The 24,223-nt window shown below is 38.1% G+C and overlaps 3 protein-coding genes and 1 long non-coding RNA gene across 6 annotated transcripts; 3 read left to right on the forward strand and 1 right to left on the reverse strand.

Annotated features, from left to right (window-relative positions):
* Nucleotides 1-853: 853 nt before the first annotated feature.
* Nucleotides 854-6,336, forward strand: LOC138134113 (uncharacterized). 3 transcript variants are annotated; one of them, XM_069052193.1, is made up of 2 exons: nt 854-3,096; nt 6,042-6,336. In XM_069052193.1, the coding sequence occupies exons 1-2, from the start codon at nt 1,969-1,971 to the stop codon at nt 6,234-6,236; spliced, it is 1,323 nt and encodes a 440-aa protein (XP_068908294.1). In that variant the 5' UTR covers nt 854-1,968; the 3' UTR covers nt 6,237-6,336. The 3 variants fall into 3 exon arrangements, 2 of the variants coding, with proteins under 2 accessions (XP_068908294.1, XP_068908295.1); XM_069052194.1 differs by having other exon boundaries at nt 854-3,070; XR_011160641.1 differs by having other exon boundaries at nt 1,969-3,689; nt 3,754-6,336.
* A 6,524-nt stretch (nt 6,337-12,860) lies between these two features.
* Nucleotides 12,861-13,942, forward strand: LOC138133351 (trypsin alpha-like). Its single transcript, XM_069051219.1, has 3 exons — nt 12,861-13,022; nt 13,086-13,266; nt 13,324-13,942. Exons 1-3 carry the CDS (start codon nt 12,977-12,979, stop codon nt 13,871-13,873), a joined length of 777 nt encoding a protein of 258 aa, XP_068907320.1. The 5' UTR covers nt 12,861-12,976; the 3' UTR covers nt 13,874-13,942.
* Nucleotides 13,943-15,515: 1,573 nt separating this feature from the next.
* On the forward strand, nt 15,516-19,848 carry LOC138133401 (uncharacterized). The gene is made up of 3 exons (XR_011160353.1): nt 15,516-18,662; nt 19,075-19,520; nt 19,574-19,848. It is a non-coding gene; the product is annotated as an uncharacterized lncRNA (long non-coding RNA).
* On the reverse strand, nt 19,848-21,248 carry LOC138133400 (trypsin-7-like). Its single transcript, XM_069051306.1, has 3 exons — nt 21,090-21,248; nt 20,858-21,038; nt 19,848-20,454 (listed from the first exon to the last, which is right to left on the reverse strand). Exons 1-3 carry the CDS (start codon nt 21,133-21,135, stop codon nt 19,905-19,907), a joined length of 777 nt encoding a protein of 258 aa, XP_068907407.1. The 5' UTR covers nt 21,136-21,248; the 3' UTR covers nt 19,848-19,904.
* Between the last annotated feature and the right edge of the window lie 2,975 nt (nt 21,249-24,223).

The raw sequence follows: 24,223 nt of genomic DNA on the forward strand, positions 1-24,223 counted from the left end.
TGTTATTTATGGTGTAGAGTGTAGATGATTGTGGAAAATAATAACGTAAAACAATTTTTTGAAGAATAGCTTTACTTTGGAGTAAAAAAATCTTACATTTTTGTAATTTTTCTTAAAAATAGAACGGCAGCGTAGCTAGAATAGTATTTTGACACAGTGGATATGCTATGTATTGAACAAAATTAAAGTGTTTATATCTTCTTTCTAAGTATTTTTCGAGCTCCACTGGGTCCTACCCTACCACGCTCTGAATTCGGAATTCGCGAATTTTGAGACACCTGTATGGTTGAATGTGCCGCAAGCGTCATTACATGAGTGAGACTAGTATCGCCGATAGGTAGCGCTCCTGGCGGTAGTGGAAATCTGTGACTGTCTACTAGCAGAGAATACACTAAAAGTAACCAATAGGGAGTTCGCATTTCGTTGCAGGATTTCGTAAATGGCGCGCGCAACCGCCTACCAGGAAAAAATATAGTATAGTTTGTCTAATGTTGCGAGACTGGCGGCACTTCCAAAATTTGTATGGGTTTTCAACGCCCACTACGATGGTACAACATTTTATAATGACCTGTACATAATCAGATACATCAACGAGCTTACATCTTTATCGAATTTAAAAGTATGACATAGAGTAGCGGCAATAAGTAAATGAGAGCAATATCTAAGGGACACAAAGCTATAATTTATTAATCAATCTGTAAAAAATGTTCTACACACAAAATTCCAAGATCGACCGTCGAAGACATTGCGAACAGCGAACAGTCCGTGAACAGTCAGATCGAAGGTAAGAATGTTAGGATCAAATATGTAAGTGGATCTCCAAGAAAAATGTCTTCAGTAGAAAATGGTAGGTACATATGTTAGCGCCATTTACCGGTCAGCCTGTACAGCACCGCGGATATTCGAAACCCAAGACGAAGGTCAACGCCAATGCATGGGTTTGCAATATCGAAAACGGGAACAGGGGAGGCAGTGCGAATTGAGACGCTTGAGACGTTAGAGAAAGAGATGTGCTAATTAATAATTGATTATTGTGCACCTCATGTGTCGATTAAAAATTGTTGTAATCGTCCGATAATTAAAAATTGTTATCTTGAGAAGGGTATTGCTTTTAGAGCAGCGGTGGGATAACACAAACCTGCCCGACCGCAAAGTCGCGAATTTTGCGAATTTTTGAAATTGAAGTAACGAAAAACGGTGTTTGTGATTTGTGTATGATTTCCTCGATGTCACCAAGTACGGACAAACTGTGAGTACTTTTTTTTAAGCCGCACTTGCCCGACGGGGCTATTAAAAATATCAAGTTAGTGCATTTTACGTTGTCGCACTCTTGCGCAATATTGTGTCTTATTGAATTGGAACAGTGACGGTGACTTTTACCATACGTTCGCATAAAGTGTTTATTTACGCAAGGCGATTATAATTAAGAAAAGAAAGTGGGAAAAGATCGAAAAATCAGCTCATCCAAACGACGCGAAAAAGGGCCGTTTGATCGACGGACGAGACGGAACTCCAGTTATGATTGTCTTGACGAACGCTCTTGTGACTGGACGGGAAATTCAGATGGGGATGTTCGGCTGAGAAAATTAGAAGCGCTTGTAGATAGATTAATAAGACGCGAGTCGCACTCTAGTGAAAATAGTCAACACGTTGTTCGCATGGCGGTGAAAAGCGATTGCATTCCGGAATTTTTGCCCGGTAAACCTAACCAATCTTTGGTAAAATGGGTAGATAAGATTGATCAATTGGCTAGAGTCAACAAGTGGGATGAGAATACCACAATACAATTAATGCAGAATCGGTTGACAGGACTAGCACGTACATGGTACGATAATTTGACGACATATACCCACACGTGGGACGAGTGGAAAGCGTTATTACTTATTAGTCAAAACGTTTCCCGAACATCATGATTTTGCTACTACGTTACGACAGCTTGTCAATAGGGAAAAACAATTCCACGAAAGCATGACGCAATATTATCTTGGGAAAATTAATTTATTACAGGCCTGCAACATCACAGGCAAATACGCAGTTTCTTGTCTCATTGACGGATTAAGTGATCGCACGCTCCGAAACGGGGCTAAAGCGGGACGTTATGAAACCCCTGAAGAGTTGTACACTGAATATCTTTCCACATTAGTCGCGGAAGTCGCAGATAACGAAACGAAAGTTGCCGATAGGCGAGGCAAAGGTTTTGATCGTAGGAGGTTGGGAACCAAAATGAGCCCGAGTACGAATAAACGGAATGATAGCGATTCAACAGAGAAACGAATACCCCGGTGTTATAATTGCCACGAAACCGGACACGTTGCGGGTAATTGTCCCAAACCACGAGTCGAGTGTGGCAACTGCAAATTACGAGGTCACGAAGCTGGCAAATGTAGACGACCCAAGACGTCAGGGCCTAGCGTAAGGCTGCTGTGTCCCAGCGACAGTCAGGATTGTTATTTTGTTGAGTGTGCAATAAATGGCAAACCCCTGAAAGGGTATATTGACACAGGTTGTAGTATTGTAACGCTTCGTAAGGCAACCGCTATAGAACTACAGCTCGAGCAAAGACCATCAACACAGCTGATCAGAGGTTATGCAGGAGGAGTTACACCCGCGTTGGGGGAAGCAGAAGTGACATTAACGATGGACCTCATCACGGCCAAAGTGACAGCAAGTATTGTCGAAGATCGCGTGCAAAGAGTGCCGGTTATTATCGGACAAACAATTTTAAATCGTGCCGGTGTAACCATGGTGTTGCGCGATAATCAAATCAGACTCTTCGACAAACATTTGGCTGTCTTACCAGGGTTAGACGACCTACCCTCGCGAAAAGTTGCCTTGAGGTCAAAGGAGGACGTAGTAATTCCCTCACATATGATTGGATTCATCGAGGACTACAGCCCGGAGACCTACGATGGTGACGTCTACGTAGAAGCCACTACGAGGCAACAGCCGAACCACGAGTACAGCATCCCAGGCTGCATTACGTCCACAGGAGGAGTGATCTCGGTCCGCAATGCAGCAGATAGCAACTTGGTATTCAGTCGAGGGCAATTGTTGGTTCGAGGACTTCCATGTAAGTTGGAGAGCTCTACAAACGAGGTGAGCAATTTTTCTATTACTCCATGTAACTTGCAACCGTTTCTCGTGGACGATGTTACGAATCAACTCTGACAGAACGCGAACAGTTCCAGGTTTTGCAATCACTAAACGAATTTCTAGACTGTTTTGCTTCCGATACTAGCGAACTAGGTAAAACGACCATTTCAGAAATGCATATTGAACTTAACGACAAGTGTTCACTCTATTCAGAGACGCAGGAATGACATTTCGTTTGTCTAAATGTCAATTTTTCCACAATCAGTTAGAATATTTAGGTCACGAATTGAATTTGGAGGCCATACAACCTGCACGAGCGAAGACTAAAGCAGTGAGCGAGTACCCAAGGCTAACCAATGTACACGAAATAAGACAGTTCATAGGGTTAACCTCCTATTTCCGGAGACTCATAAAGAATTTCGCCACCAAAGCCAAACCACTTACGAAACTCACGAAGGCCAACATGCCGTTTATTTGGGGAAAAGAACAAGAAGAAGCTTTTCGATTCCTGAAACAACGATTAGTGGAACGCCCGGTGTTAGCTTTGTACAATCGAGATGCTCATACGGAGCTGCACACTGATGCATCTAAACATGGTATAGGCGGGATTTTATTACAACGACAACAAGATCAGACGCAAAGACCAATTTGTTATTTTAGTAGGCAGACGAGAAAGATGGAGGAAAAGTACCATTCGTATGAGTTGGAGACCCTTGCTGTGGTCGACTCTATGAGACGATTCCGTATCTACTTGTTAGGAATCCACTTTACGGTGGTGACCGACTGTAACGCTATACGAACCACGATGACCAAAAGAGATCTCATTCCGAGAGTGGGACGATGGTGGCTGCTGACACAAGAATACGACTTTAGTGTTTAGTACAGAGCCGGTCAGAAGATGGCGCACGTGGACGCTTTGAGTAGGAATAGTTTACAAAAGGAAATAAACGATCACGAAAATGAATTTTACGTGCACCACATGAGCATCAACGAAGACGACTGGGTTCTGGCTGCTCAACTAACGGACGAATTGTGCAAACACATACATGCTGTCTTATCCCGACAACCAGAAGATAACGAGGACAAGCGCATACATTCAGAGTATGTACTAAAGCAGAACCGAATTTTTAAAGTAACACCAACAGGTGAAAGGTGGGTTCTGCCCAAGACTGCACGTAGTCAAATTGTTTTTTTCCATCACGATAACGTCGGACATTTTGGTGCCGAGAAAACGCTGGAACTAATCAAAGGAAAATATTGGTTTCCAAAAATGAAAAAATACGTTAAACGTTATGTCTCCTGCTGTTTAGCATGTATGTACAACAAGGAGCCCACGGGGAAGCAGCCAGGTTTTCTTCACCCTATTCCAAAATTTGACATACCCATGCATACGATACATATAGACCATTTAGGACCATTTGTCACGAGCGCCAGAAAGAACACGCATTTGATTCTGGCTATAGACGGGTTTACGAAGTTTGCTTTCCTTAAAGCAGTACGAAATACGTCAGTAGGGCCAGTGTTAACGTACCTAGATGAGATTTTTAGTATGTTTGGAGTAGCACAACGAATTGTTTGTGATAGAGGAAGCTGCTTTACCAGTAAACGTTTTATCAGCTATTGCCAAACGCTCAATATTAAAGTTAACCACAATGCCACGGCAACACCTCGAGCCAACGGGCAAGCAGAACGGTATAATAAAACGATTCTAAGTTGTCTAGCTGCCTCTACGGATGATGAGCGAAAATGGGACGAAACATTACGTACAATACAATGGGGCTTAAATACGACGGTGAACAAAACGACTGGGAAAACCCCATACGAGTTGCTCTTGGGATACCAGCCCAGGCAAGCAAACGATGCCTTTTTTAAGCACAGAGGTGTGTGAAGTAACCCGGGATGACGATCTTCCGGCAACACGTATTAAAATTGGTAAACGAATTAGTGCAAAACAGGCACAACAAAAGACTCTTTACGATAAGAAACGACGAGCTGCACCTACTTATACAGTGGGCCAGCATGTTTTGATACGAAAAGTTATTCCAACAAATGACGGGAAAAGTAAAAAGTTGTTGGTCATTACGAGATCACAAAAGTTCTGGACTAGGACCGGTTTGTGGTACGAGATCTGCCTGGATCGACGAGATCCCAAAGACGCTACGAAGGAGTTGTCTCAATAGATAAGATGAAACCATACGACTTGAATTCTGAGACGGACACGGACGACAGTAGCAGTGATGCTACTGGGCAAAACGTGCCTAATACGTCTGAGCAAAACGTGCTTAATACGTCTCGGCAAAACGTGCCTAATACGTCTGAGCAAAACGTGCTTAATACGTCTCGGCAAAACGTGCCTAATACGTCTGAGCAAAACGTGCTTAATACGTCTCGGCAAAACGTGCCTAATACGTCTGAGCAAAACGTGCTTAATACGTCTCGGCAAAACGTGCCTAATACGTCTGAGCAAAACGTGCTTAATACGTCTCGGCAAAACGTGCCTAATATGTCTGAGCAAAACGTGCTTAATACGTCTCGGCAAAACGTGCCTAATATGTCTGAGCAAAACGTGCTTAATACGTCTCGGCAAAACGTGCCTGATTCGCCTCAATAGGGCAATGACGAAAAAGTACAAGGACAAAAACGTTGTCCTGACACGAGGGTACCCGTAATGTTTGAGCAAATACGTTGCTGAGCAAATACGTTGCTAATCGAATACGATGTCCGGACGCTTACGAGAATACATCACCTTTGATACGAAAACGAAAACGATGTTGACAAATACGTTGTCCCAATATACGAGTGAAAACGACACTTGTACCTGTTAGTGATTGTATTCATATACGTTAAGACGATACTGATGAGCTCATCGCGTTGATTACACGTTGTACTAACACTAATATTATTTATCTTACAGTGAAACGTTGACTTTTCCTGTTTTCTCGTTTTAGCTATGCTGTGCTGTAACTCCACGAGGACGTGGGCAAATGGAGCGTGGCCGAGCTGTTAGCGCCATTTACCGGTCAGCCTGTACAGCACCGCGGATATTCGAAACCCAAGACGAAGGTCAACGCCAATGCATGGGTTTGCAATATCGAAAACGGGAACAGGGGAGGCAGTGCGAATTGAGACGCTTGAGACGTTAGAGAAAGAGATGTGCTAATTAATAATTGATTATTGTGCACCTCATGTGTCGATTAAAAATTGTTGTAATCGTCCGATAATTAAAAATTGTTATCTTGAGAAGGGTATTGCTTTTACATACATATTTATTATTCACAGAAAATATGTTGCAGTTAAAATTGCATCCGAAATATGTGAAGGCCTCTTGCTCTTGCACACGGACGGTTGTTACACCGGCCGGTTCTTTTGCCGTCCGGCAGAAAAACCGGTAAAAAATATTTAACATCTATTTAGATGGGACTTTACACATGGGCCGGCGTAGTAGAGACAAAGTTTCCATATAGAAAGCATATTTAACATACGGAGTTGGACCACTCTTTCGTATTGATTTTGTACTACATAGGTACGAAGAAAGAATAATGCTGATTTTTTTTTTTTAATTTGACAAAGATTAATTCAATTTTTCTTTTGATCATTCAACGAATCTAGATTACCTATTTTTTAATGAGATTTACTAAAAAGCACATTTACTGCATCATCCAAAGCATAGACTTTATCAACTCAAGTGTCTTATCATTAATACTATTACTTAGTTGTAAGTCGATTAATAAGCAAGATACTTATAAATTATCAACATTTAATATTAATTAATGTATCTTATTTGACACACGTGTCGTTATCTTCACCTTGCATTTGCTCTAGGCTAGGAAATAAAAAGAATGTGGATATATTGAAATTTTTAACAAACAAATTTTTCACATATGTAGATATTTGTATATGTATTTGAATATAAAATTCTAATCAATCATAATTTATTTTACGTAAAAAAATTCGTTTGCTAGAAACTAAATATTTTTAAATCGTCGTGTAATGTTAGGTCACTCATAGTCATAAGTAAGAAATGCGGTTTTTAAACAGAATATTGAAGTAGATAAAACAAAAGAAATTGACATTTTTATTTTTATTCAAGATACACCTAATGTTTCCATTATTACGTCTCTTCTTTCTATATTAATTTTAAATTTCTAATACCTACTCTGACGATAAAAGTCTTTCAGTTTTGAGCTAAGGAATAAATCAAATTGCCTTCAGACATCATGCTTTGCATTAAACCGTGGTTTCTCTGATATGATTTCAGAGACTAAGAAAAAGACTTAGTTTATTGGTGCAAGATTTGGACTTGTGATGAAAAGTAACATAACATCGCTGCGCTCGTCGTGCCCTAATCCCTCTCGTTCGACAATAGACTCTTGTGCAACTCGGATAACAATATACTATTTTGGAGTATAATGTATATTTTATAACATAAAATTATACAAAGAAAGTACCTAGTTTTTTATCGAAGCAAAATATCTTTGCTTTTTGATTTTTTTACTTTCAAAAGTTTGCCTCTATTTTTGTGTCAACATCTGACTGAAAATTGCTGGACTGATTCTTGAACAATATCTTGTGTTGTTACCCTAAAGTTAAGAGTATCATTTGGTTTTTCCGACAATTTAAATATCCCTAATTTCACTGAACGTTTTAGATATTTTATTGTGGATATGCTCTTTATTTCCATATGAATTATTGCGTCAAATGGTGATTGCGATATTTAGAGTAAATTAATTAAAGATGTAATGTATCAGGTGATCAGGATAAAGTTTTGTTTTGTATTGATTTTATTTTTTTTTACATTATACCAAATACTTCTCGTTTCATTTGAATTCAAATTTGTTCATAAATCTAAGATTGTAACGCAAATACACCCTCGCGACCGGGAATAGTTCCGTGACGAGGGTATAATAGTTATTTGTGCAATAAGTTAGGAAAAGTGATTTTTCCCGTACGAGTACGGAAAAAACACTTTTTCTACTAGAGTTTGGAAAACTTCAACATTGTAATACTAATTTGAGTTAGGAAAAGTGAAAAATTTCCTACTAAGGGCGGAAATAATATTTATTTCAACACTAATAGTTCAATTTTGGTCGTTTCCTGGGATACGTAACGTAAAAACTGGTATTTAATTGAGACAAAAGCTTAAACGCCAGCACAATTTTTTGTTAATAAATTGTTTCTCTATGGTAACGAAAGCAGAACAATTTTGATTTCGCTTTTTAATTTATAAATAATTAATAGTACATACATATATTAAAAATATCCAAATTTTATGTGTTTTCCAAACTCCAGTAGAAAAAATCATGTGTGCAATTCGTAGGAAAAAGAAATTGCATCCCCTTACCCCTTGGTACATCAACCGAGTACTGTGGCCAAGCGCCTAGCGCGACACTTTACATTCGGAAGGTCCCGGGTTCTAACCCCGGTGTCGCCTGACCAGGTGTGGGTTTTTTTCAGAGGTTTCCCCACACCATCACAACGTGGTATGTCTCATATCACAGATAAGGCGAATGCTGGGTCAGTATCAACCTCTCAGTACCTACCACCTTCCTTCCGCACCCATCCCGAATCTTCCCGTCAATGTGGCTGAAAAGGCTCTTGAAAGCCTCAGCAGCCCGCCCCCCTCCGGGGGGAATGAAAGATGTATCCTTTCCTTGATACATCAGTTGCGCTTGCTTCGGTGACACAACTCTCTCTCTCCTCCAGCAGCACCCTCTGTGGTCACTGGCCTTTTCCGAATCTAAAGGAAGCCGACAAGTGGACACTGCGTTTACCCTGACATCCCGAACCCTTTTCTCCGAAGGCATCACCAGGTCCCCCTGACGACACCTCCGTGGAAGCTCGACCCGTGTTTTCGAAATCACTTTTGTACATTTACAATAAATATATACATTCGAAACCACCCTACAAGATTTAGTAGGTAATTTTTTAGTGGTATTGCACGTTCTATAAAGATTTTAAATTAGACCAACTAACAATAATTAAAGACTTATTAATTATACACTCCGACTTATTTACCACGTTGTGTATAAATCATCTTATCCACATATATCCCAAAATATCTTTATAATTCAGGTGATTACATTTGGTTTACTAGATCTTAATCGGATAATGGTTACTTAATCACATGGTTTAAAATTCAAGGTAATCCTAGAATGTTGGATGATGTTCTTGAGACAATCGTAATAAATCATTGTAAATATGCATATTATCCATTTAACTTCTAAGTGTTAACAACAAAAACATATTAAACGTGATCTAATAATAATTAATGTAGTAATCAGAATTATTTAAATTGACTTTTTTTGTCAAAAGTAAATATTGATATAAATTCAACCAATTTCAGATTCTTTCCGCTTTCTGGCATTGTTCAACGTAAAAAATGTTCGAAGTTTGAAAATTTGGGTCAGCTTATTAACATCGCCACTCCTGAAAAACTCGTGATATTTCGTGAACACGCCACTCTATTGTAATTTTACATTGACTAGATGCCATTTTCTTTAAGTTTTTATAGTTACTACATATAATATGTTAATAACTTTATTGAACGACGTCCGAAATATGTGGTGGTTCTAAATGAGTGAATGAGTTCTTCTAAGTATAGATTCTGTTCCGAAGCATTTTTTCTTCGTGTGAACGAAACTTGGAACTGTCAAGAAACTAACAAATTAATTAGATAGGATTTATATCCCTAAACAGTATCTGCAGATAGGTCAAAAAGCAAGCAGTAAAGTTCATGTAACCCATTGATGATGATCGCTTATCAGTTTCTACTAAGAAAAACGGAAGAACTCTTAACCATTTTCCAAAAATCGGAAGTAACATACAGATTATTATCTATCAGAGACGGGCTCGGTGGTTTGTTTTAATATTATTGAAGAACTATTTGTTGCTGAACAGAAGTGTGTACCAGATGTTTCTTCTCTTCATTTCACCCAAAACCTCTAAGAATATAGAAGAATCAAGATATTCAAATATGTACCATAGGAGTATACGACAATTTATGGGACACAAATGGAATGACCTATATGACCACGAAGGAAAATAATGATTAAAAAGGCATCGTTCAAATGTACCTACATTTTAAAGTTATTATAAGATAATTTTAATTTTATCTTTTAAGTGAATAAATATTGATATTAGTGTTTATTCACAATGGACATAAGACATAAGAAGTACATAAGAGATACCTAAGAATAATTTGTAAATTTGGGCAATTGGAAAATAATTTATGTGTCCATATAACTCGAATATAATTGTTCATGCCTTTTTGTACACAATAATAATGTTCACTGAGGTCACTTCTCATAAGTTACGTAAAAATTAATAATATATCCACTGCATGTATCATGAATTTCTTATGCCTTATGTCAAGCTTATGTCCATTGTGTACTTAATACTAAGCAGTTAATACACATGCTGTTCCATTGCTGACCTATTCTTTTGGTGTTATAAAATGGTCCAAAACTAATTTACAGAATATAAACACTAAAACCAGAGTTCTTTTTACCAAATTTAGTAAACATCACCCCAAATCTGCTATTGAAACCACGCGAAAACGGTGGTGGGGGTTTTTCAAATCTAGAAATTCTACAACACAATCAACTTGCTTCACTATAAAATTATTTTCTCAATAGAGCTCGTGATAACACTTTTTTTAAAGCTTTGGTTTCAGCGGATAAAGGTTACACACCTACCTATGTCTTTGCGATGGATATGTCGAGATCTAACCTTTGTTTCGCGCTGTGATTGAGTTCAAATAACGACATACGGTTTCGGATTCATGGATAACTCGATTACAAATTAATTTGATCGCTCTTTATAAAACAGAAGTCTTTACATGGGAGATACTTTAAAGAACTGGAACAACCAGAAATTAATATTCAGGCTTCTCATGTATGGCTTAAGAAATCAAATATTCACCCTGAGACGGAGGGTTTTATATTTGCAAAACAAGATCGTGTTATAAATACAAGAAATTATAAAAAACACATATGCGGTTTGCAATCGATAATTGATAAATGCAGGATTTGCGGAACTAAAGGGGAAACAATTGAACACATCATTTCTTCTTGCACCGTTTTGGCTCAAAGCATATACAGGGTGTCCCCAAAAAAGAAGACGAGTCCACAACTCCGTTATTTATCAGAAGATTTTAATTATCTGTACACCAAATTAAATGGTTGTTAATAGGCTACAAAATGGCCTAATAAATTTAAGTATAGCCCCATGGGTTTCAAGGGTAAACTGTCAAAATATTTTTTTTCAAATGGGATTACATATTTTTTTTAGTAATTCTGATAGAGATTTTTATTCTGAAAATAACAGTGTATCACAAGTATACACTTAAATACCAAAAATTCACAAAAAAAAAATGTAAAAAAACCACTAATATCGTCTATGTTCCATTTTGCGGTAAACATTGGCGGCATATCTGCGCAATCCCACATGTTATTATTTGTCATTTGTTTTTCCAGCTACGTTAATTTGGTTATTACATTGTAACGCAATGCATTTTGATAGCTTTTCGCTTGGTGCTCGTCATTTGTTTCAAAAATTAGTGTTATTTTTTTTTATGTGAAGTTATACTTGTGATACATTGTTGTTTTCAGAATTAAAATCTCTATCAGAATTACTAAAAAAAAGTATGTGATCCCATTTAAAAAAAAATATTTTGACAGTTTAGTCTTGAAGCCCTTGGAGCTATATGTGAATTTATTAAGCCGTTTTGTAGCCTATTAACAACCATTTAATTTGGTGTATAGATAATTAAAATCCTCCGATAAATAAGGGAGCTATGGACTCGTCTTTTTTTTTGGGGACACTCTGTATAAGAAACGTCATGATATATTCGCTAAAATTGTACACATGAATTTAGCTGTTAAATTCAATTTATTAAAGAATACACAATCACGTTATAGTTATAAACTAGAAAGTTGTTTGGAAAATGACAATTATAAATTATATTTTGATCGAACAGTTTTAACTGACATTCATATTAAGCATAACAGACCAGACATTATTATTTTAGATAAACAACAAAAGCAAGCATATCTTTTAGATATAGCTGTTCCAAATTCACATAATACAACACAAAAATTAATAAAAATTTAGAGCTCTCCGTTGCTATGAGAAATCTTTGGTGTTTAGAAAAAAAATCGATTTTACCACTTATAATTTCAGCAAACGGGAATAGTACCGCAATCTCTTTTTGAAAACTTAACAATTCTGGATTTAGGGAATACCTACATTGGTAGTTGAAATTTAAAAAGGTATATTATTGTATACTCATCTCATATTGTGAGGAAGTTCCTTAACATTGACACAGAACATAATAAAACACAACAAAGTCTAAATGTGGAGGCGAGACGCCGATAATTATGTTGATTAGCACTGCACTATTACTTGATAGTAATATCCCTAATAATGTATGTACTCCGGCAAAATGGCCGTGCCACCGGGTAGTGGAGGGAAATGAAGTATGTATTATTAAAATTAAATAGTAAATAATAATTAAATTAAAATTTGCATTTTTTCCCCAGCGTTCATTATAAAAACACCAATCCTTGACTAACATCATACTACACAATATAAAACAAAATCTAATCAAATTTTATGGCATCAACTAAGACGTATTCAGCTAGCTCCTAAGAAAAAATTAAATGTTGTTTTCCTAACAATTGGCATTCCGTGACACGTGATGTCTCAAAAATTACGGATTCGATTGTATTTAAATCCTAATAGATAACACTCTATTTAGCGAAACGATTTTGAAATTTTTATAGACGGATTAGATTGACATTATCAGTAAAGTCCTAATACATACTGATTGTCCTATTCCCTATAAAAAGCTCAGTATGAACCTAGAACGGCAACACTTCTCACAATGAAATCAATCTTGTTTGTAGTCTTCTTGGTAGCTTCCGCCTCAGGTATGTTCTATTAATTCACACAATAATCAAAAATGTATAATATAATTTATTTTATTTTTGCAGCGGTCCCACCTTTCCTCCGCAAGAACAGCTTGCTGCCTGATGGCAGAATCGTAGGAGGCTCCAGCATTTCCATCTCTTCGGTCCCATGGCAAATCTCTCTCCAATACTACGGTTCCCACATCTGCGGTGGTTCAATAATCAGCGCTAACTACATTGTTACTGCTGCCCATTGTACCGATGGGTACGTATTTTGACACGACTTCTATCAAGTGTAAGTTAATTTTAATAATTTTTCTAGATTGACTGCTGGTTCTTTGACCGTCCGTGCTGGAACTTCCACTCGTGGTTCCGGTGGTCAGGTGGTCAACGTCGCTAGGATTAACCAAAATCCCAGCTACAATGACAGGCTCATCGATTATGACATCTCGGTTTTGCAACTGTCTTCGTCTTTGTCTCTGGGCAGCAGCGTAGCCGCTGTAGGCCTTCCATCGTCGAGCACCAGCTGGTCCGCTGGTACTTCCGTTCTCGTAACTGGCTGGGGAACCACCACCGAGGGTTCAAGCTCGCTTCCCTCCGCCTTGCAAGGAGTCAACGTTCAAATTGTTAGCCAATCGACCTGCTCATCCGCATACGGTTCTGGTAGCATCACCGACCGCATGTTGTGCGCTGGTGTTACCGGAGGCGGAAAAGATGCTTGCCAAGGAGACTCCGGCGGTCCACTTGTTGTCGGCAACGTTCTTGCCGGTATCGTCTCTTGGGGATATGGATGTGCCCGCAATGGTTATCCTGGAGTTTATTCTAACGTACCTGCTCTCCGCAGCTACATCCAACAAACCGCCGGAATATAAACTCTTTAAATACTTGTTGCCGCTAATTACGTAAACGACACGGATATGACAATAAATATTTAGTTTTCATTTTACTGTTTTCGTATACCTAAACACATACACATATTTATCTATCCGTTGAATCCCGAATTTTGGAGTACCTATTTATTTTATTTCTCATTGAAAAACTAAAACTAGATGCATTAGTTTTTCACGGTAACATCTACAACTGAAATTGTGCCATTTTTCGTCAGTAAAAAAAGATGCAATTATTGTGAGATAATTGTATATTATTCAACGAACAGGTAATGATGGGTATTACCTACGAGGATGAAGATTGGGACACAGGTCGTAGGAGAGTACTAGAATCATCCGAATGAGTAATAGTTATTACTCACTAGTAGAATATGAAACTTTCACTGTGAGATACAAATTTCATCGTTTTCATGATTAGTATTCATTTCCTTTTAATACAGTTTCATGACGATTAATAAAGTCAAGGAACTGTGAAGAGTCGGTTAGTAAGTACCTGAATTTTGGTTCATATATCTGCATGCTTTACAAAATAAAAGTTAATGTCGAAGAGTTAACGGTCAGTCGAAGAGCCTATAGATGACTTTCGACCCTTATTATAACGACATCATGATGTAGGATTCGCTAAACTTACACAGAGACAAAGAGTACAAGTCATATTATGTTGTAAGATATTATTTATCAGCATAATAAAATATTTTGATGTTGAAATTTTAAATTGGCCTAATGAAATATTTCTATTGTACATGGATTAAAGATTCATATAGCATTATTCGTGGAAACTGTGTTTCGATCATGATATTTTTTATTACCAATGTTTTCTGAACAAATTTTTAATTTGTTTACTTCACTTACTGTAGTGTTGAAATATAAAATAATTTCACTGTAAAAACAGCGATGTACAATAAAGATGTTTAGGGTAGGTATTCAGTTTCAACCGCAATCAACCGCTTTGTTATTTTTTATATAGGGTGCTTTATAATAAATAAGTGTAAAAAACTTTGCCATCGTGCTCGGGAAGTCATTTTAAGAAAAAAAGTTATACAGGGTGGTCCAACACTTACCATTTTTGCGATTACGCGGTTTCTAATTATCGAAAAAAATTTACGCTTGGCTAGGAAGAGACACACATTATGGAGCTATAAGCCTGTCCCATTATTTTATTTATTATCAATTGGGTTTCGGGTCAAGAGGCGATAAAGAAAATTAATCAAAATTCAAAAAAAATGTTTTAATCTAAATAGGTTCAAACTAATACAGAAAACAGAAATCTGAAAATAAAAAAAAAATAAAATGCATCACATTGCCGATTTATTTGCAATTAAAGAAGGTGGCCGCACAACTGACAGGAATTTATGACGTATTTACACTAAGTGCCTAATCACAAACCAAACCAGAAGTAAGATTTACAATACCCCATCGCCAAACTGCAGGTACTTATCCTGTCATGGCCGAACTCGACTATTTTACGTCTAGTCTCCCAAGTCCGTGTTTTAAATGGCGCGAAATGAAACGTCTAATTAGGTAGTTTTCCAACGCCGGTTCAGTTCGGTCGACATTTAGTTGACGCCGCGAATTACGCGCCAGAACCAAATCAAACCCTGAGCGACTACTGTTTTGAAAAAGTGTCCAAATTAAATAAATTGAAATTAGATATTCCGCCGGAATGTATGATCGACAGCATCATTGAGGGTATCAACGACGAAAGCTTGAAATTGTCGCTGCGAGCAGCCTCTTTTGAGACAGTCGGTGAGGTCGCAAGTTACGAGTATCTACGCAATATCCCAAATCGGGGCGGTGTAGGGGTTTCGTTAGCGCCACCCTCCAGAAGTAAATGGTGTTTTTTTAAATTTGGCGTCGAAGTAGGCGTTGGAGAGTCGAATTGAGATCAGTAGATCACACCACTTGTGTAAAAGCGTAAGATTTAAACAGCTGATCCGTGATCCGTAATCTGTATAGTGCGTTCACAATCGACAGTTCAACGCCTACTTCGACGCCAAATTTAAAAAAACACCCGTTACGATTACGACATCCAATAATAGTTGTAATAGGTTTGGCCTTGGCAATTCTTCCAAATACGACCGCAACAGTGGCGGCTCCTCCGAGGAGGCAACGGAGGCAGTGCCTCCCCAAATAAAATAAAATAAAAAGAAAATAAAAAATATATGTAATACTTAATTAAATATTATATTAAATCATATTATTTATGAAGATATTTGCTTATAAATGATAATTATTCTCATAAAAATGTGTTACAAGAAGATTTTAGCGGTTAGCATTTGTTGCTTTTGTCGGCCGGAGGCAGAGTTTAATTTAGCGTAGCACTGTTCGCCGCTAAGCGGACGAAAATGCATGGAAATGCGCCTAACTAGCATCGATTCGCTCGGAGTAAATCGTTTTCTGCCCGAGAAATAACCTCGGCCGGCGGCAAGGCTCGATTTCAGACGTCACGATTCGTATATACCTATGATGACCATCGCGGGAACGAACGCTGTTGGGTCTCTCGAACTGTAGCCGAGCTCTAACGAGTCTTGAGTCTTGACTCTTGACCACGCACCGGTGATCGTTTACAAGTGTAGATTGTAGGTGCTCGTTTGTTTTTGTTTTGGATTTGGAGTGGTGTTATTGGTCCCTGGTCAAAAGTCCGTGTTTTATTTATTTTTATATTGATATGGAAATTAAAGAAATTGCGAAGATATTATTGATTAATTGTTAAATCATCCATTTAATTCATTGTCTTACGACAAATTGTAAAAAGTCAAGAACAGCCACAACTAAATTTAACCGGCCTTATATGCGTAAGTGGAAAGCAGAAACGGTAATTTAACACTATGTGGTTACGTGGAATCAGAAATGCAAATGACTCGTCGGAAGTGTGAACAAAAATTTGTTGTTTTGTTGGCCTTGCATGCTATTTGCTGCTGAAACAGAAAACACGGTTTAGTCGCGTTTAAGATTTAATGATCTTAAACATATTGCCCTTTGTATCGAACGACACCAAAAATCAAAAGAGCACATCAAGTCAGCCGTAAAATTTCATTACATCTGGGAAAACAGAACAATAAAAAAAAAAAATTTTTAATTTTTTTTTTTTATGCTGTTTGTCAAAAAGCAATGTTAACTGTAATAAAATTTATAACATAAAATTTACTCCAAATTTTAACAGAAAATGTTAATCTAAGAATACAGGACCTATATCAATACTCAGATTTTAATAATACAAATGTGGGGGCTCAAAAGTGCGCTTTGATCTCGTTTATTTTAAATATTAAAAAAGATTTTGACTACTTGTTTTTGACTAGCCAATGTTAAAATAATTCTGAATGATTGTGATCAGGTTTGCTTTACTTTATTATTTACAGCATTTCCAAGAAGTGACTTTTGTCGGTTTTACCTCAAATAATTTATCGCAACGTGGCTTTGATTTTTCTTTCTTATTTCCATGGATACAACAAAATTGAAATATTTATAGTGTAACAAATATGTAGGTTCATATCTTCTACAAAAAAGAAGATTGAACATTTTTACCTGATATTTTTACTTAACAACGTACTGGTAAGCTGTTCCGCGAATTTTGGGGCACCCGGTATAGTATATTTAAAAAAATTATTATTATGGTGTATTTATTATTACTATGTCTGTTCAAGTTTGCCTCCTCAACAATAAAACCCACGAGCCGCCACTGGACCGCAAAGACGAACCCAGCCACTCAAACCATATCTTTCATGCTTTAATTGCCGTGGAAGTCACATGGTCCGTGATTGCCCTAAGACGCTAATTGAATGTATTCGATGCCGGAAGTTAGGGCATAGAGAAGAAAATTGCCAGTTGGCGAAAATATAATGTCATTTAACAAAGTAATTTAATATGTTATCAAATCCAGCTCAAGTTACTTCATACAAAAAAAAAAATAATAATAATATTTTCGATCCTTCCTTTCCAAGTAAGCTCTTGTTTGAATTGCCTATATTACAAAGTTCTGGTAAGAAGCACAGAACACATACCTTAAGAAGTAAGGTACGCTGACCCTATCGAGAAGATACCAACCCCTTTTCACATCATACACGTTGACCACCTTGGACCATTCGTTACTAGTACGAAAGGAAACAAGTACGAGTATCTCCTAGTGATTGTCGACAGTTTCACTAAATTTACCCTGATTGAACCTGTGCGTGACCAACTTCCCGTTACCCGATTAAAGTTTTAACAAATTTAACGTATGTGTTCGGTGTACCTCAAAGACTTATAAGTAACCGTAGTGTCAAAGACTTTTCAAAGGTTTTGTACGAACTATAACATAACGCATGTGTTGAACGCCGTCGCCACTCCTCGAGCCAATGGGCAATGTGAACGATTTAACCTAACCATCTTGGCCGCCTTAACCACTGCTTCGGGTGAGAAGCCAGACGATATGTGGGACACCGTCGTGAAGCAAGTCCAGACTGCCATCAATTGCACTCGTAACAAGTCTGTTGGGATGACCCCAATGGAGGTGCTGGTGGGTTATAGCCAACGGCCATGGCCGAGCAAATGTTTTAGCTGAAGTCCAAGGAGAACTGGAATGACTAAATTGGCATAAGATAAGACAACAAGTTTCAAATCGCATCAGCCAGGATCAAAAGAATCAAAAGGTTCGATTTCGTTATGGTGCTGAAGACAGATTGGCCTGCAACCGATATCAGACCTAAGAGAGGGCACGAAGGCCTAGACAAAGGTTGTTGCCATTGACAAATTGAAGCCATGGGTTATGTTACGAGATAGTTCAGACCAATGCAAGGTAAGCAAATGTCCAAAACTGACAAAGTGTCAGTAATATAAGTCAAAGTCTGACAAAGTGTCAGTAAACCAAGTCAAAGTCTGACAATGTGTCAGTAAAGCAAGTCAAAGTCTGACAAAGTGTCAGCAAACCAAGTTAAAGTCTGACAAAGTGTCAGTAAAGCAAGTCAAAGTCTGACAGAGTGTCAGCAAACCAAGTTAAAGTCTGACAAAGTGTCAATAATCCAAGTCCATGTCAGACAAAGTATGTATCAGTAACCCAAGTCTGACAAAGGGGTGTCGATGGTTTAAGCCAATGGCTGACGAAGTGTCAGTGCTACAAGTAAACCTGATAGGAGTTTCACGACTTCAGTATAAATTGATAGATGAGTATAATATTCTGATAATCGGTTGCTAATGAGATTTGTCCACAGACGAATACGGAACAGTCCGAGGACGGCCTACGAAGTCAGGATGGTCGAGTGTAAGAAAAATCGGGCTCTGACAACATCCAAACGCTGATAAGGAGCTGTGAAAATCCAATAGGTACGACTCGCCCGCTTACCCCTCTGGATACTTGGTTCAGGAGGGCACCTGCTATGCTTGAAGTGGTTGGCGTTATGACCACCAGCGTGGGAATTCAATAGGACGCACCCGCCTAACCCCGCATTATCACCTCGCTTTGTTTACGTATGCATGACAATGCACAACCCCACGTCGCAGAAATTGTGCAGCAGTATTTGCAGAAATTCAATTGTTAGTACTTGAGTGGCCTGCACGAAGTCCAGACATGAACCTGAGCATGTCTGGGACCATTCTACTAGAACAAGCTTTAAAACGACACCATCGAACATTCCGTAACCTGGAAGAATTCGAGGCTGTACTTTCACAATAATGGGAAATTCTTTCTCAAGACTATGTACTATGTTTCAGACCTCAGACATGGCATACCAAGGAGGATGGAAGCTGTAATTCGAGCTGCAGGTAGAAATACGAGATACCAGTGCTATTTTATACATACCTGCATTTATAAATTTGCAATTTGGAATAAATTGTTTTTTTTTTTTTTATATTATTTTCTCTGTTAGGTATATGGGGTGGCTAGTGCTGTTAATTATCTTTTATGTTTTCCCAGAACCTAATATTTATCAGTAGATCCAATAGTTTTGATGAAGTGACATTTTCTAGAAATAAATAGGTGTTGCGATAATTGTTGTGCGGAATATATTTTTAAGAACTTTACATAACTATTAACATTTAAATTTTATAGTCCTGTCACTTCTGTAATGTAACTGCGCAAGCCAGGTACACTGGAATAAACGCCTGGATAACCAGCGCGTGCACATCCATAACCCCAGGAAACGATGCCTCCCAGAACACCGTCGACCACCAACGGACCACCGGAATCTCCTTGGCAGGCGTCTTTGCCGCCCCCTTCGACAGCCGCGCACAGCATGCGATCAGTAATGCTACTGGCACCGTATGCGGCTTTGCACACATCTTGGCTGACAATTTCAACAGTAACACCTTGCAAGGCTGTGGGAAGTGAACTTGCGCCTTCAGAAGTGGTACCCCAACCGGTGACGAGAACGGAAGTACCGGCAGCCCAGTTGGCACCAGCAGCAGGGAGTCTCACAATTCCTACAGAATCTGTCATACTCAAAGTAGAGGACAACTCCAAAATGGAAATGTCATAATCGATGAGTCTGTCGTTGTAGCTCGGATTTTGGTGAATTCTGGCGATGTTGAGTACTTGACCACCAGTTCCAAGATTTGAGGTTCCTGCACGGACAGTAAGAACCCCAGCAGATAGTCTAGGAATGACAAAAACCATTTATTGTATGTACAGTACGATTCTTCGGTAGCAATACAAAGAGGACATGATTACATAAAAAAAAGAGAGGTATAATTGGGTACGAAAAAGGGTTTCAACGGAAGAACTAAAAGGTGATTCAAGATTCAAGAAGCTATAAAAGTAAAACAATGAAGTAAATAATTTTAATGAAAAATTGTAATCGATTGTAGAATAGTAATTCAAAATCGTTGATAAAAATCATAAAATGTAACAGTATTTAAAGGAATTTGTGTTCAATTTTTAGATATTTGAGCATATATTAAATCTATGAAATGTCCAGAAGAGTAAGAAAGGGAGATAAAAATGTCTTAAATTTTTTTTGGTTAAAGATTACTTATTAGAAAATCAAGATACGAACTCACCCGTCGGTGCAATGAGCAGCCGTAACAACATAATTGGTACTGATTATGGAACCACCACAGATATGAGAACCATAATACTGAAGAGAGACTTGGTATGGTACTTGAGAAATGGAAATGGCTGATCCTCCGATGATCCTACCATCTGGGAGCAGACTATTTTTACGTAGAAAGGGTGGTACCGCTGTAAAAAATTAAATAGTTTTATGCAACAATTAATTTTAAAAGGACTTACCTGAAGCGGACGCTACCAACAAGACAACAAGTACAAGCAATTTCATCTTGATTAATGTTCAGTTTCTCAAATAAAATTCTAGTTTATATAACTGGTCGAGAAAAATACTGTGCCTATAATGTGAGATACAATGTGTGCTTAAAGGATTTAAAGGTAATATTTTTTCCAATCTCCTCATAAATATGTCGAAAAAATGTCTAAACCCTACTTGTTCAGATTAATATTAATTTCAGTTTTCCGTAAAATTAATTGTCGATTTATGACTTATTATAGAAATAAGTATTTTAGTTGGACAGAAATAAACTAATTCAAAGTAATTTTACTTATGCTACAGCATTACGTATTTACTTGAATCGGTTTGTAATTTCAGGTGATAATCAAAATTTTAATATTAAAAAAAAGTGCAATCGAAAATTTAGCAACGATTTGGAAGGTACGAATTTTCGAAGGAACCCCTGCAATTCGAAATTCTGGTAAAAAAAAACGCCACTGATTAAAAACGATGGCAGATAGGTAAAAACGACCTGTATAAATTTGATTCATAATTTAGCATAGAGTTCAAAAATAAAATCAAACTGGGTAGTTTCCATTTAAAAAAACATAACTTTAGTGTTTTTATAATATTGGGACACTCTGTATATATACCGCAATATTTTCCGAATATGGAGTAGAAGCGAAGCTATCATCTAGAAAAAAGAAAAAGTTGATATCTTTAATAACAAACAAGTTATGGAGCTTTTTCGCAACTCTGGGACACCCTGTAGATAAGGGTGTATATTTTAATGCAAAATTATAACAACGGTACCTGTAATTTTTACAGCAGGACTGAAAAAGAAACGTAGGAAGCATTACTCTAACGATGCTAAAGAATTTATAAGAAATGTCTACAAAAATTTATCAGAATCGGGGATGTAAAGCTGTTGGTAAAGAAACAGCCCGATTAACGCGAGTCAACGAAACCACCGTTTCAAAAATTTGGAACCGAAACCCGGAAAATTCAATCGGTCATACCGGCAACTAGAGAGTCTGTGGACGAAATTGATTCTGTTCTTTGGTCTGCCTGTATACGCCATGTCATCGACGTGGAGAATAGTTATTTGCGGAACACGGAAGTTCCTCAATTAATTATTAATTTAAATGATGAAGATGAGGATGACGAAGAATTTTTTGAAGCAATCGAAAAGGAACTAGAATAGCTATTTATGTAACCAGTTAGGAAATGCGTTATTTTGTGTAATGAGTGGAATATTTGCGGGACGAGCGCAGCGAGATCCCGCAAAATCACACGAGTTACACAAAATTGCATTTCCAAACGTGTTACATACAAGATTTTTTCTAATTTTGACAAAAAAAAGTTTCTTCAAACGTTAAACGAAGTAATGAATTTCATTAATAATTAATTATTATTGTGTTAAAATATCAAGTAGGTATGTAGGCACGGTTATTTTGCTTAAAAACAAAAAATATGACAGTCAACTGGTGATACAATAAATTTTTCCTAACCAGTTTAGAAAGATTTTACTTTTCGTAACCAGTTACGAAAAGTGAGACGTTTCCAAATGTCAATTAATTTTGAAAAGTGTCACTTTATATGTCAAAATTAGAAAAAAAAATTAATTAACGTTAGTGCATGTATTTTACTTGTTAAATAATTTACCTACTTATAAATTTATTCCGTTTCAGTTGTTGCTTTTTTTGTGGTTTTGTTAGGGGTTGGGATTCGGTTACGTTTTTCGATGCGTAACAAATTAAGTAATTCGGAATTTATTATTTAAAAATAATAATAAGAAAGTGAGTGTAAGAACAAAGCAAAAAGCAATATTTACCTGATGTTTGTCCTTCCTTGAGTCGGCACTGCACAACAAAAGGGCAATAAAATTAGAGGGTACAATGGAATAATTTATGGTAGTTATAAGATGGTTGGCTGTCCTATTGTAAAATGATTTACAATTTAAGTCAAAATTGACTATTTCTTGAGGAGGACTTTACCTACCAGCTTCCTTCCGCACCCAACCTCACCGTACCCATCCCGAATCTTCCCGTCAGTATGGCCCGGGGGAATGAAAGATGCATCCTTTCCTTTCCTTGTTTTCCTCCAAGTGCCTTCGTGTATACGCGAACGGAGTACCCAGCGATGTGTCACCGGACATGGCGACACATGACCCGGAACCGACCCTGACTCTTGGTTCAACATACTATAGTGCGGTCCACACTGCCATGTGAGCACGCTCGTCAGGAACTCCTGGTGCTTCTAGCGACGATTGCGCTCGGCTTTCAGTTTCTGTTGTTTCTCCAGTTTCACGGTGGCTCTGGCCTCGTGGCGGCGCTTCTCGTCGATCAGCAACGATCCTTTGCTGATGTTGTTGCTGTTGTTCGCCTCCTCCAGAAGCTCGTCGCGTTCGGCCTGGAGTTGTCTTTTGGTCCTTTCCAACTTCTCGACTTTGACGTCCGACTTGTTCAGCTCGCTGCTCAGCGACAGGACCTGAGTTTCTTTCTCTCGGGCCTCCCTTTCGACAGCTTTCTTCTTATCCATCGACTGTTTGCTGACTTGCTTCTCTTCGGCCAACACCTTGTCGAAGTTCTTCTGCTTCTCGAGTTCGGTCAACTTCTGTCTCTGGGTCGATTTTTGTGTCTTCGGTCTTCGCTGCGACCTTCTTGATTTGTTCCGGTTTGTCTCGATGTTGTTCAGCTCTTCTTCAATTTCTTTTTCTCCTTCTAGGGTGGCGATTCTGGCCTCGCGCAGACTTTGCTGCTTCGTTGTTTCGTACGCCTTGACGTTGGCCGCCGTTTCCAGAATGGTATTGCGCCTGGTGCAATTTCCTCGTTCCTCAACTGTCTCTGAACTCGATCTACGCTTGGATCCGTAACACCTCAGAAATGGGATTTGAAAGAGAGACCCCGAGATAAAAGAGAAGTGAGACCACGAGGAAGCAGCAAAGAGACGCAAGCACGTGAGCGTCAACATCAAGAGACCCACGAGACGAAAGAAGTATTGAGAGAAGTGAGACCAAGAGGAAGCAGCAAAGAGACGCGAGCACGTGAGTGTGAACATCAAGAGACCCACGAAAGGAAAAAGACCAAAAAAAAAACAAAAACAAGAGAGAAGGCGAGACCATGAGGAAGCAGCAGAAGAG

Source organism: Tenebrio molitor, chromosome 6 (assembly GCF_963966145.1).
Source record: "Tenebrio molitor chromosome 6, icTenMoli1.1, whole genome shotgun sequence".
Classification (NCBI taxonomy): Eukaryota; Metazoa; Arthropoda; class Insecta; order Coleoptera; family Tenebrionidae; genus Tenebrio; species Tenebrio molitor.